This window comes from Pezoporus flaviventris, unplaced genomic scaffold (assembly GCF_033815535.1).
Source record: "Pezoporus flaviventris isolate CSIRO_AGI_PZ_B2104156 unplaced genomic scaffold, CSIRO_AGI_Pfla_v1 ptg000045l, whole genome shotgun sequence".
Taxonomy (NCBI): domain Eukaryota; kingdom Metazoa; phylum Chordata; class Aves; order Psittaciformes; family Psittacidae; genus Pezoporus; species Pezoporus flaviventris.
In genome coordinates this window covers 8,089,304-8,103,651 of record NW_026892593.1, presented here as the reverse complement: position 1 = coordinate 8,103,651, position 14,348 = coordinate 8,089,304, and the positions used below count along the sequence as shown (strand labels likewise).

General features: G+C 38.5%; 1 protein-coding gene across 16 annotated transcripts in view; it reads right to left on the bottom strand.

The window, feature by feature from the left end:
* Positions 1 to 14,348, bottom strand: part of MAGI2 (membrane associated guanylate kinase, WW and PDZ domain containing 2) — a 738,716-nt gene that overhangs the window by 140,760 nt on the left and 583,608 nt on the right. For 15 of the 16 annotated variants that reach the window (XM_061467329.1, XM_061467328.1, XM_061467330.1 and 12 more), the window contains 2 exons: positions 8,170 to 8,291; positions 6,536 to 6,718 (listed from right to left, as the gene is read on the bottom strand). In XM_061467329.1, coding sequence (XP_061323313.1) covers positions 6,536 to 6,718; positions 8,170 to 8,291 — 305 coding nt within the window. Of the gene's footprint in view, positions 1 to 6,535; positions 6,719 to 7,423; positions 7,553 to 8,169; positions 8,292 to 14,348 lie in introns of all 16 variants that reach the window. The other variant, XM_061467333.1, reaches the window with a different exon arrangement.

Below are 14,348 nucleotides of genomic sequence, written 5' to 3'. Positions count from 1 at the left end.
AATATGAAGTCAGAGACCACTGAATTCCATTTGTACTATTAATGCAAAACCAGAATCATCTCATGAAGACAAGAAGTTCCTAAGATTTTTTTCTCATTATTCCTGTGATTTAAAGAACATTTTGTCCATTTTCAGATACTCTGTTGCAACTACTCTTCCAGTTTGTATAAATAATTTTAATTGAAGACTTCAAGGGAAGAGCCAAATGACAGCTAAAAAGAATCAATAGCTCTCTTTGTATCTCAAGGAATATTTATGCAAAGTGGAATGGTTTTAATAGGAAAGATTTGTATGCAGTGCTTAATGAATGCTCTGTAACTTGATAGATAGGTAACATGGACTCAAGCTCGAACTCTGTATCAGGCAGAACAGCTAGGACATATGGATTTTCTGCACCTTGGGGAGAACACAGGCTACTGAATATCACACCAGCTAATCAAAGAAATCTGACATGATGCATGCAAACACCTGAGACGTAGAGAGTAACAGGCATGGTATACAAAATATGGATACACTTTCTTAGTCTAGGTCACCTCTGTTCTGGTTCTCATTCAATGAGTTCCTAACAATCTGGTGAGTACCGGAAGAATAAAAATATGAAGAAAACCCTAAAAGAGGTACTTCATGAAAATTAGAATTCAGTAACATTGTGACAGAAGTGGATACTTTCCCCAGGTCTTTGATTAATGCAAGAAGAAATTTATAGATATTACTGTGACCACTGTAGCATGTTCATTTTAAATGAAAGCAATAGAAACAAATGAAAAATATAATGGAAAACTAATATTAGAAAAAATAGCACAAGTACTAAAGATTTCTAGCAAGCTAAGTGCTATCTTCTGGTCTTTCTATTTACATGCAGAGTTCAATGAATTGCTTAAAGTATGGAAGAAAAGGGGACTGAAAAAATATCTTTCTGCTGCCAAGCTCTTAATTGCTATTAATATTCCTAAAGCGCAAGTCGTCTTCTTACTGTTACCATCAAGCACTCAAAACCACAAGTCACATCCCTCTCCCAGCAAAAGTGAGTTATCAATACATTACATAAAACAAATAGTAGAATTGGCATATCTTTTCCTTTGCTTTCTCTTTGAAACCTCTTAAGTATGATGTGGTCGTACTTCAGAGATTTCCTCTGCAACTAGAGGAATATAAACTTTTACACTGCAAAATTTAAACGAAGATTCACATTTAGTCACCTTTTTGGGAAAAAAAAATACAAAGAGCTGAGCTTTAAAGAATTCTTTTTACATAGCCATTCAGGATAAAATTGTGAGGACTAGCAACATTGCATCAGTCTACCTTCTCAGAACTTGTGATTAATTTTACCCATACGTATTTTGAACAGTTTCAGCATTAGTTATTTGAGATACACAAGCTTTTATGACAAGAATTATAAAGTGGATTGAATGAAGTGGGATGCTGTGTACTTCATAAAGGAAAAATAAGTGAAGTGCAGCCCTTAGATGTCCATTTGCCTCAGCTATGAACTAACAGGGAATCTACTGGCTTCATCCTCATGCAGGGTGTAAAGACCACAACATTCACATTGCAGCTCCAGTCTCATGACCTCTCACTCACCTCTCCTTGAAAAGCCAAATTACCTCGTGGAATGAAAGAAAACTGGTTTTAGAAAACCATGTTGAGGTTCTACCAAATAGTTACTCCTGTTTGGTTCACAAAAAGGAAAATGTAACTTGTATCACTGGTGAAAGGAAGTGTAGGTGTTGTGGCTGAACAGAGAATGCAATGATTTTGGTTGTCCATGATGCAAATACAGTTTCTGCTGTGTTTTGTACTGTTTCCTCAGCTGCCTGTGCTGGAGGATATAGGAAAACAAGCAGTGAACATAACACAAATCCACATCGACCGGTCTAACACAGTGGTGCAGTTACTCCAATTTAATTACATTGAGAGGAACCTCAGCTTTTTGAAAAATCCATCACATATAGAAGATTTTTATGGCCCACAGATAGCAGCAAGGCCACGGGTCACTCCTTCCAGTGTTTCTAACCACTGGCTTATTCCCTTTGGAGATCTCTCAGGTGCAGCAGAAATTCTGAGTGATAGATCTCTAGAGTCTAGATCTCTAGTCTCTAGACTTTACCCTAATTCAGTTAACCAGAAGCAGTACATGTCTACTCATATAGTAAGTGTAGACATCTGTCTTGTAGATATCTGTATCTGACAGCTGAACCTTTTCTTACATTTATGAATTTTTATGTGTAGGACACCTTAACAAATAGATTGAAGCTACCATTCCTGAGAGAATAGCATGTAAAAAAGCCCAAGTCTGCATTGTTTACACTTGGGGCTGGCCAAGTGTATGCTTGGCTGATGAAATGAAAAAGCATGAGCTTTTTCCTATGCTGAGCTGTGACAATTTATCGCAGATGCATATATGTTTCTGGAAAGTTCAACCTGGAATGATCACAGCTATTCATCATTCAGAAGGGTCATCAACAGACTCAATTAACCGCTTGTTCACCATGTCTTTGAGCTGTTTCCTGGAAACTTTCACCAAAGGAATGGGAACGTGCTGAAATATGCAGAGTGAGGATCTTTCCCAAGCCTGATTATGTGGGAGTGTTTCAGTTTATCTAGTCCACTGAATAACCTTGAGAATTGTAGGGAAGTTTTTGCCTTTGCAGCTTGAGCTTTTATCTGACTCAGCTGCAGGCCTAAATCTTTGTTTGCCTTAGAACAGCAGTCATTCAAAATCACTCACTGTATAAAAATCTCTTCATGTAGATACAGTCTTTTACCAGTGATGTTTACTCAGCATTTTAATGAGATTCAGGGGCCTCTTAAATGCAGTTTTCTATTGGTAGCATGAGGCTTCAGACAAGACAAAGCAGTGTAACCTCTCAGGAAAGAATGTGGTATCAGCTCTTAGGCTTTCCTGGGGTAAACAAGAGGTACTGTGGAGTGTAATGCTCATATCCAGCAGCTTGATTGAGCTCCAAATGCTAAAACATGTCCTAGGAAGACATTTGCAGTATTATTAACAGCCATTAGCTCACAGATGCTAGATTTACATGAGGACATAATAACCCTTAGGAATTCTGAAACATCTGGTAAATGGGATCAGGAATGCAATTTTGGCTGGTTTTGATGCATCCATTGAGATGTGGTCCCTCTGAGTCTGCTTGTGAGGTTTGTTGTGGGTCCGGGACAATTATAGCCAGCTCTTAGTGCCCAGCACTGGGAACTGAGTGATGGTGTCAGATCACCAGGGCCTTAGATATCTCTTATTGCATCTCAGTGCACTCAGTTTGCCTCTCTGCTTTAACTGTCTGACAGCATCACAGCAGTGTCAGGCAGCTTCTTCTATGGTTCAAGGGATGAAATCCAATATTGCTTCATTCTGAAACCTGTAGGTGAAACCACTGCGTTGTGGTTGTTAAAAGGTGACAGTAACATCTTATGTAAGTTCACCCTTGTCTTTGAATGGCATTTGTATCTGACCCCTAAATTAGATTGTGGGTGGAGAAGTAAAACAAAGGTACAATATTAGCTTTATATGAGCTTGTTTCTTTAGCAATTTAGGATTGTTGCATTGGTGTCTTCAGCTTGAGGCCAAGACCAAGTAAGATGAAGGGGATGCTGCCTTTTCTTCCTCTTTTCCCCATATCTGATGCAGGTCTGAAACACTAGAATTTTATTTACTGCTTGACCTCCCCCCCCCCCCCCCCCCCCCCCCAAAAGAAAAAAAGTATCATCCTTGCAAGGGAAGCACTAGCAACCTGGGTATAAGGGTGGTGATCCTTTTCATAGTGCATTGTTGAGCTTTCTACTATGATGCTCTGCTGCCTCAATAGGATATTTTGATCAATCCTGTGATTATGATCATAGCTGGAGTGCACATAAATGGTACAACACCACACAGTTTGTGTCAAAAGAATAAATGCAATGTATTTTGAAAGTTCTATTCATCGAGTGATGCCTACCGAACAAACAAAAGGTACATATGTAATTTCAAATAGTTTTAAAAAATAAGATTTTAATAGCTTCATGAACAAAATGCTATGCTAGAACCTGGGAAGCCTTCCTGGCTCCAGTTGATTAGATTGTAAAATGGTCTAACCGTGAGAGAAATCATACTTGAGGAAGTGTGAAAAGGACTGGATATCAGGAAATACAAGCACTGCTGAACAGCGCTTTGAGAAATATTCTGACTTTAAATATCTTTTTTCAGTTTATCATTATCATATTTAGAAATCACTTCAAATACTCACAGAAACCATGTTAGACGCCACAGTCATTAGTCTGTGATTCTCTAATTACTTTACATCAGAACTCTGTCACTCTTCTAAAAACTTAGTACATCTGAGGCCAGAATTTATTCTGAGATGTAATTTTGTACATATTGGGCTCACGTAATTATACAGCAATTATGTATTTGAATGTACATTTCTGTCATGCATTCTTAATATAGTTGAATTAATTACCTCCCCAAAAGGAAATCAATGTTGTTTCTATGCATTTTAAAGCGCATTTTTCCTATATATACTTATCACAATCCATGACTACAATTATCACCATCAATATTATTATGACTCCAATTTCAATTTCAACATCAAAATCACAACAATACTCTCTTTTTCAGAGAAAAGAATGCCGTATGAACAAGTTCACCAATAACCAGCCCACACTTCAAATGTATTATCAACTATACTTGAGTGCTGGGTCTAAGAATGCTAAACCATGGCAAACAAGGAAAATACCTCATCCTGTGTGTTAGGTAATATAAAAATGCTAGGGAAAATGACATTCATGTTACTAAAATCTCCTGAACTTCAGGAACTCTGTTGTATTATTTGTTCACTTAGTCAGCTAATTTAACTTTGCTCTTGGAAACCAAACTGCATTAAATTAAAATCACAACTAGAATTGAGAATTAAAAAGCTGTTAGACTAGTTTCTTTATAAAACTAATAGCACCAATCTATATTATACTTCTTTCTTACATTTCACTTCTTTCTAAGTTCTCTGTTTACCTATTTGTCATCAGATGCTGGCTGTAATAAGATTTGAGGCAAACTGTCTGTATTTTTAAAAATAATACTTTTCACAACCTTCCCACTTCCTAATTGAGAAGTCCTGGAGAGTCATACAGAACAAATTAGAGTTCAGGGTGATTTATTCTGAACATACACAGTCCAGATCATTCCTTTGCTACAGCAGAAGAAGGATAAAAGGACATTTCCAGAAGAATCACTTGGGACTATTCAACCCACATTGTTTGTGCCTCTGTGCTTGTTTCTGCCTCCTGTACTGTAACACTTTGCTGTTGTGGTCCACCCACAGTGATCTGCCACAAGCTAGAAAATCCCCTTCATCTTCACAGTGACTTTGGACACCATGAACTTGATTTTCTGCAGAGGCAATATAAATCCCAAGCCATCATTTCTTCCACAAAGTCTTGGTGAGAAATGGAAGGAAAAATTATGCACATGTCCCAGTAGTGATGTGCAGCCTACCTATTGATCTGGGGAACACGGATTGCTGGGGAGAGACGGTACACAGCCACAGGGCGGTATGAACACGGAACTGCAGTCACTGGAAACCAGTTGCATCAATATAAACCACACTTGGATCTAAAGAACAAAAATCTTCACCATGGGTGTGGGTAAGTACTGGGACAGGAGTCCACAGACGCTGTGGGATCTCTGTCCTATAAGATTTTCTAAAGTCCCATGAATGAAGCTCTGAACACCCACAAAGTTAAACCTGCTTTGAGCAGCAGGGCAGTGAGTGGTGGTCCCTGCCAACTCTAATTATTCTATTAGAATAATTCTGACATTCTGAATGTCTTCTCCTACAGGACCTGGCTTGGAAACTGAGTGAATCTTCCTCCAAAAATACTTCATTCAATCATAGACCTGATGTGAACCTGCAAACCTTTAAGATAGTGGTTTCCAATCTTTATCAATCTGTGGACATGAAAATATTTCCTGTGGTAATCAAGATCCTAAGAGCAGCTTGAAATCGCCTAAGAGGAAGTTTGTTTTATTTAGTTAGTTTTCACAGATTCTTTATTAGTAGGCCACAGATGCTTAGCTGTCCACACGCCACACTGAAAACTCTTGTTTTCATGGTTCTAATGAAAATGTTGGATCAGAATCAACTTTGACTACTTTGCAAAACCATCCTTTCTAAAGAAATAAATTTGCACTTAGTAGTCTGTGCTTTCTCCGCCTATCTCCTTTTCTTTCCATGCACAGACTCCCCTCGAATAAACAGCCTATAAACCAAAGAACATTGTATCCCATTTTTATATAGGAGCATGCAGAGATCTTTTCTTGCTTAAAATATTGTGAAATGGGAAAAATAAACTACGTGGCATTATTAGAAAGAAAAATCACAAGAAAGTTTTATCTGAGAAGTTTATCTTTTCTGATAGAAAAGCTGGTTTACACATTAACAGAGAAAGACATATGGAAAACTGCATGCATTCATGGAGAGAGTGAGACTCAGAAATCTGTGTCTCAATCAACTTCTCATATAAAAGAACAGAGAACCATCTTAATTACCTGTTTCCATTTTCCCATCTTGTGCTGCAGGCCCATCAGGGATTACACTCTTCACCTGGAGAAACTCATCTGGCTCATCCCCACCAATGATGGTAAATCCAAAGCCCATGTTGCTTTTCTTAAGAGTTGTGCTGAGGAAAGTCCCCTTCAGCTGTGATGCATCACGGGTGAAGAGTGGTTTTTCTACATCAGTCAACACAAAGAAGAAAGGCAAAAGTTCTGATCTAGGCACAACACAGTGGGGACAGCAGATAACAGTACTGGCTGATAGCAGGTGACAGTGTATAAAACCCAAGGAAATAAAGAGTGCAGGCATTCCAGGAAAATAATTTTTGTGAGTTCTTGTATTACTACAAAGCTTAAAATGTATTTCTCATCTGTGGCAGATCAGCCTTTAGCAGGGAATTACAAATACTCTCTCATATTAGAAACACATTTAGAAGTGGGTATTGTGTAGCTAAAATAATTACAACAATAAAAATTATCTGTGAGGTAATTTTAAAACCTCTTTCCTAACCCCAAAATTCAGCTTCGTCTACAAAGTAACACATTCTCCATAATTTCCCTCCCAACCACAATAAGGAAAATATCCCATGAATATCTCATTCCATTTCTTAACAAGCAGCGCTAAATGTCAGGTGAGCTTTTTCCTCCAAACACATGTGGCTTTGGCATCCAACAAGTGACACACATAACTGCAGTGCAACCTTCATGCCCCCCTCTCCATGTGCATCGGTACGTGGTGCAGGTGATGGGGGCTCCCTGTGCCTCTCTCCCATGCTGAGCTTGGTGAGGATGGGTAGGAGGAAGGTGCAGAGGCTGTGACTTCAGCTGCTCTCGCTATGCCCACAGTGGTGGGGCTGGGCTGGGCGGCAGCAGAGGACATACCGTGCAGCCTGCGCGTCCCAGCGGGGGCACACCAGCACTGGGACAGGTCATTCACGCTGTGGGACCTCTTGGGAGCGGGGCGCAGGTGGGTAAATTTGGGTCTAGGTAAGGTTGATGAGAAGCTTTCTACTGTTACAAAGGAGAACAAGCCTCATTCTCTGGCTATAACTTTATGTTAAAGTTTATTCATCTCTACCAATAGCTTTTGCTGCTTATACAGCTCATTTAAAGCACATTAATTTTGGCATTACCAAGAGGCTGTATTCTTGTAAACTCCTATAACAAAGTGCTTGAGGCTTTTAACTTAATTGATGCTTGCGAGATGAACTAGCATAGAAACATACCAAACATCAATTAACGGTAATTTAGAGAAAGTACAATTAATTACTTCAGTGTTGCCAACCTCGGGTGCTCAGGAGAGAGTTGTATATTCCCAAGGATAGAATTTATGATTTTATTTAGAAAATTACTTCAGGGCTTTTATTGTTCTGTGTCTCAGCTTTTAGGAAACACTATGGTCAACTTTTCTGTCATTTCTCTGTGCCTCTGAAGATTAGACCGTTTTAGGTGGCTCCTGAGTCCCTCAACTCTGGGACTTGACAGGGGAGAAAAATGCTAGGAGATAGGTCATAACACTGTGAGTACTGGCAACACTACTCTTTTAATCAGACTGACAAAATCATTGTCACATAAACAAGAGAACAGGATCTTTCATCTTCAGTAAGATAGCTGACACGGTACTGTACCTCGGAAACCTTGGGCCTGCATAGGCTTTGTTCCAAGTTCTGCGTTGGGCATGTTATGCTGCTGTAGCTTCCTTTTTGCTTCTAGGACAGGGTTTTCAAATTGTGTTCTTCTATTTATGTGGCTGGAAAAAATTTGGTTTTGATTAAAAACTGCATTCAGTTGGGAAAAAGATCATTTTCACAGTAGGATACCGTATGTGACTTAGGTGTGTGTGGTTAGACAGCGAAATCATTATGAATCCCTAGTGGGCTTGAGCATGTCCCTTATACTCCACACAATTTTGCTGGGGATCAGAAACTCACGATCTAGCACACTGCATAATGAACAGCACTAAACATCCTTTCATTTCAATATGCTGAACTCTGAGACAGAGGAATGGTTTCGATCTATGGGACTACATACTAAATAGCAGTACTGACTGACAAAGACAGTTTTGCACGTTTTTAGCATAAGCATTATTCTGTGCATGATTCAAAGGGTATGAACCAGTTTTGTGCATTATTATCTATTAGCTGTAAGTGGAATTACTTAATCACGTAAAGAAAAGGTAAAGCCTAGGACACAGCGTGATTTTATGATTGTAGCTTAGAAATAAATCTAACATAGGAAATACACCGAAGATTATTTCTTTTTAATTCTATCTATTTATCTACTCAGCTGTAGAGAAAAATTGAATGTTGCAGAAACTAAGTCAGACGGTAGATTAGAACTACATAGATAAATATATGAAATATAAGAAAAGCTAATGTACACATTTTTCTTTATGTTTTACATTTCCTACAGCAGCTCAGTAAGTATATCTCTGTCATTACACCACTAATTTTCTTTATTGTGTTTAGAGCTACTATCTTAACTACACACTCACCATATCCTTGATTTTCATTCTTTAATTGATAGAATGCATTTTATTAACCCTGTCCTGTGATACGTTTCACGTTTTCTGAAGAAAACAAAACAATTTAGTAGGCTGCATCAAACAACTCTGCAAGATAGGATCACAACTGAGAAAAGGGCTTGCGCTGTAAAAGTTCTGGGGAAATAAATACATTGGTACAGAAGGGCAAGTTTTCAAACATGTCACTACTCTTTTGTGCTCACTGAGGTACTATTTATCGAGTTCTTCTGAAAATCCAATCCCAGTCATGGGCTTTAGGCACTTGGAGAGGTGACCTGGGAACTTCTGAAACTCTGAAATACTAAAAAGTGTACAATACCTTGAGTTAATATTGAAATGACCTTTTATGCCACATTAAACACTTCTCAGGTCCCTTGGGATTCAGATCCTACCCCTGCTTCAAAGGAAGCAAGTAGAATTGCCATTAAAAAGTGAGGTAGAGGAAAGGCAGCAAGTCCTGTGGGAGTGTGGTACACCTGGAAAATCAGGATTTAGTGGCCAGAGATAAGGCTATAAAAAGATTTTCAGTCATGTAAAAGAATAACTGATTTAATGAGAGGAATTAAATGTGATAAATCCTGGACTTGCTACTTTCTTAACAGGGCTATAACTCGTTCAAGTTGTGCTAACTTACTCTCATACTCTAAAATTTTGATTAATAGTTCTCTTGTAAATTTTAATCTATGCTGCAGACAGAGAAAGTCCTTTTTCGTTTCTTTCCTTCTTCAGTCAGGAAGTGAAAGCTTTCCTTTCCTAGATTTTTGCTTTCTAGCTAGGCCATGCTATCATTGCCAAAGTCTTCAGCACCTGTGTCTATCACAAACACAGAAACAAATGATGGAATGGAGACAAACTTCACCAGTTAAAAATGGAGAAAGACAAGACTTACATGTATTAAATAGAGTAATTATCAACTACTAACATAAGCATGAAAAAATTTTCATGCTACCACCTATCATGTGATATATTTCAATATTGTAAAGGAAACACTACTTCTGCCATTACACAAGGCAATAAAAGCTACATAAAGTTCTGATCACCTATGACAAATTAAAATAAAATCATAAAAGATTTTACAGGAAGAACAGTGAAAAAGAGAGTCTTCTATGATAGAAGACCAAAGGAGTTTTACCTTTTTATTCAAGCAGAATTAATTCTGATATGTAATTGCATTCTGTGAACACATTTGGAAGTAAATATTAGAATGCATTAAAGATGTCAAGATTCCAGTCTTGAAATCCGTAGGCTTCATATAACCACAAGTGTGAAATTATGCAACAGCTTACAATAGCAGATATAGGGTAAAATATCTAGTGTGTTTTATGCTACCGTTTGATATGGTTAAAACCAAGGTTGCTACACTGAGTTAACTGCTTCAACATAGGTAACAGTCTTATTTCGGAGGCTCTAAAGTAACCTGGCCTGGTCTTCGGCTTCCCTCCCAGAAAAGCATGGGTTTCCCATAGTTTTTGTTCTATATTGCACAGATATAATGGATATCCGAGACCACACTACAGATCTGCATTTAGGATCCTTAGTGTCTAAGGACTATTCTTAGTGTCATGCTATAAATGCAGGGCACATCTCAGTGCCACAGGAGACCTCTTGCAGAATTGTTACAACTTATATGTAGTTCTGTGATATATAAAAGGATAAGATTTTAGCTAACATAGGATGTGTCTGTGGCTCAAGGAACAGCAGTTCTGTTATCAAGGAACAGGATCTGTTATCCACTGCCTCTCTACAGTTTCTAGGTAGAGCTGTGGTTTAGTCCATTTACACATAAATATCTTCAGTAATGGCTACCCTGAAAATAACCCTTTTGTCCTAGTAGGTCAGACAGGAATATTAGCAGAGGTACTTGAAGCACCTCAAGTTGTTGATGAAATTCATGCAATTCTTAGCTCCAATTTATTCAGATATTTTGACTGTTTTATGGTAGCATGCAGTCTTGAAAGATCAAAGTGAGGATTTCAACAAAATTAAACAACTGCATTTAAATGTTGTGTCCAAAAGGAGTCAGATAAAAGAAAATTATACCCATGATCAGTTATTTTTATCAGTCAGTAGCACTGGATTTATGCTTCTAGACTGATAAGACATGAAACACTTCCCTTTCATGCAATTTTAAGTGCTATACAGCTTCATGATAAATCAGAAAAATTGTTACTCATGAATTTACCTGAGAAAGAAGTTATTAGGCTAAGTAGTTCCCTTGAAAGGACATTCTAGCCTTTCATCTAGCTAATTCAACTGCATACAAAATAGATATTACTAACCTAGGCCTTAATAAGACAAGCCAAATGCAAGTTTTACAGATGGTTACAAATAAATGCTTTTGTGGTTAAAATGGATTTTGGATGTGATAAAAAATGTATTGCTCATTGCTTGCAGTATCTAATTCAGTGAGCATTTTTATATTTTCTTCCTTTATTTTATTCAATGCATACTAAACATAAAAGCCTAATCCAAAGACAAGAATCCAACTAAATTCTCCAAGTGCCAATGTGGCTGCACAGAAGAACCGTGGTGCCTTTTATCTGCTTTCTAGTCCTAGGAATCCTGCATTTCCCTCTGCAGAGAAGAAGGGTGGTCAGTGCTGTTGTCCTCTCTTAGCTCGCTGTATGCTAACTGGGGATAACCCCTCAGAGGTAGGATTTGTTCTGGGGCTGTATTTACCTGTGAATTCGAAACACTGTCTCGTGTTATGAGGAGGTATTGTCACCACCAACCAGGATGCAAGACAGGTATCATTCTGCCGTCTCATCAGTGATTGTGGCCAGGCTAAGTTGGCTTTGTGTTGGAGTTTCATGTTAGATGTGCTTAAGACAACTGAAACACACTCTTAGGAAACTTATGGGCCTATTATTTGCCTACTATGCAAAGTTTAATTGATGGGCAAGATACTGAGCCTTACCAAAATGTCTAACCATGTGCATCAGCAGAAAGAGTTTAACGTATCTTCTTACTACGTTAATCCATGGAATTTTTTGGCAGCTTGTGACTCTAACTTTTGAGATTCTTGCCTATAACCTACCAAAGTAATTCTGAAGATCAGGATGCCTAAAAGATGGACATTCTGATACATAACTTGTTAGTGCCTAAGTCCTTTTTACACTCACATTTTTCAGGTACTAGTACTCTATGTTGACAAAAAACCTGAAGTTTTTCTATTTGAGTGTTGTCAGAAACTCTTAAGTCAAGGAGGTGAATTTGTAACCTGTATGGCTAATTTAGCTGTTCTATTAAGAACGCAGTGCCTGGAAATTGAGTTTTGTGTTCTAGTTAATCATCCTTAAAGGGGAAAATAATCTTTCGGCAATTAGAATGCAGAAAGACCCAGCACACTCTAATAACCATATTCTCTCCATTGCCCTGCACAGCTAAGTGTTGCTAGTTCTTAGTTTATAAATTAAGGGAAAATTGCATGAAAGTTAACCCGTGTGTAGCAAACACTTCTCATTTATGTCAAATGTCTGCACCTTACAAATGAAGCCTGGATCTGCATAACACAGCAAATGAAAACTTTAATAAAGCCTCACACCTACATTCATGCATGATTGGGAAAGGAAGTGATACTGGAGACCTTATTTAACAGAACTTGCAAATATGTTGTGATTAGTCTTTATTAGCTTTACTAGTGAGACCCTTGAGGTTTTCCTTTGTTTCTTCTTTAGTTTTATCTCTGGTCTCAGAGTATTGGAGCTGAGCATGGATGGTCCTTTTAAGGTGAACCTGAGCCTTTCTGCCTCATTGCTCATCCTTACAAACTTCCCATGGGATACAAATATATCAGTAAGCAGACAATAAGCCCTTCTTTCACTGACAGCTTTAAAGGCCTGCAGGTGAAGTTGGACTGGACTTGAGTGTGTGAAAGCCCGTAATCTAACTTTTCAGGATTTAGCCACATTTATGATATAATTAAGAGGGTTTATCATAGTCTGATTTTATCCAGTTAAAAATGAACTCATCTGTTGAATACTGGTAATAAAAGAAGGTATGACTGCCGCTTCTTAGCATGAAAAATGGAAAGCAATCTTTGTTTCAAAGTTATTGAGCTCAGACAGCAAATTAAAGTACAGCTACATTTTACTGACTATAAAACTCCCTATGAACTTGGTGTGGCTGCAGTTTTAATGACATCCTGTAAATATCCATTCCACTTCTAAAACCCTCTGAGCCTCCAGTAAGTTTGATATATCTTTCCACAAACCTTATCTGTGGTAGGATTAATAAATTTGGCACAAACAGCCTTAAAGTATGCAATTGCATAATAACATCTGGGCCTGGTGCCTTGCGTCTGTTTACCCATGGCTGGACACGAAATGGAGATAAATACCCGTTCCCTTTCTGACTGCAGCGAAGTGTGAGCCTCATTTGTGCCAGAATGCCTTGGGCTGCGCAACAACCAAACGGGGTCTCGGTAAGATACTGATGCACAGGAATTGCACAACACCTGTTACTCCCCAAAACACATGAAAAATGACTGGGGCAGAACATTTACACCCAGCAGCTGCATAATTGCACATGCAGAAGTCTTTAGGGGAGGTTAAGTACAAAGAGATATGAGAACTCCAGCCCCTAGCTACTTAGGGACATCATAAAAGAACTCGGGCATAAAAAGAGAGGGTAATTTAATGGCATAACATAGGGACTTCAAAACCTACTTATCTTTTTGCTTGGATCTGGACTGACTCAGCTGATTTGGGCTGAGCAACAAAGCAGATGGAGCTGCTGGCTCCTTCACCTGAGGGCAGGGAACAGGCTGGGGACAAAGCAGCAGAGCAGGTGCTCCTGCATTTGGAGAACAGGACAGGAGTCAGCAGGGTAGTGGCCAAATGCTGTTTTCATTTGTTTGTTTGCTTTTAAGGAGGGCAAGGGAAGGTACATGGCATCCACAAGCTGCTGCTGTTACAGCAATAAAGAAAGAGGCACCTTTCATCTTCCAGACCTCCAGAAATCAGATCTCTTCTTGATCTCCCTGTCCAGCTCTACCCTGTGCATTTTAATAGCATCATATCCTGGGATGCATCCCCAGAATTTTGAATCTAGATCCACTCTGCATAAGTCCTATTTGCTGTATTAAGCTAAAAAAGCACAGAAAATCATCTCTTCAATTTTCTTATTTTATGTAGGAAGTGGCCAGAACAGGTTCTACCTATTACTTCAAATGAAAGCTTCATGTTGCCCTTTCGCACAGAGGAATAAGAAACATTTTTTCTTGTTTCATAACTAAAATAAAATCTTAAAAAAAAAATGAAATCAAAGATTGTGCTATGAAAA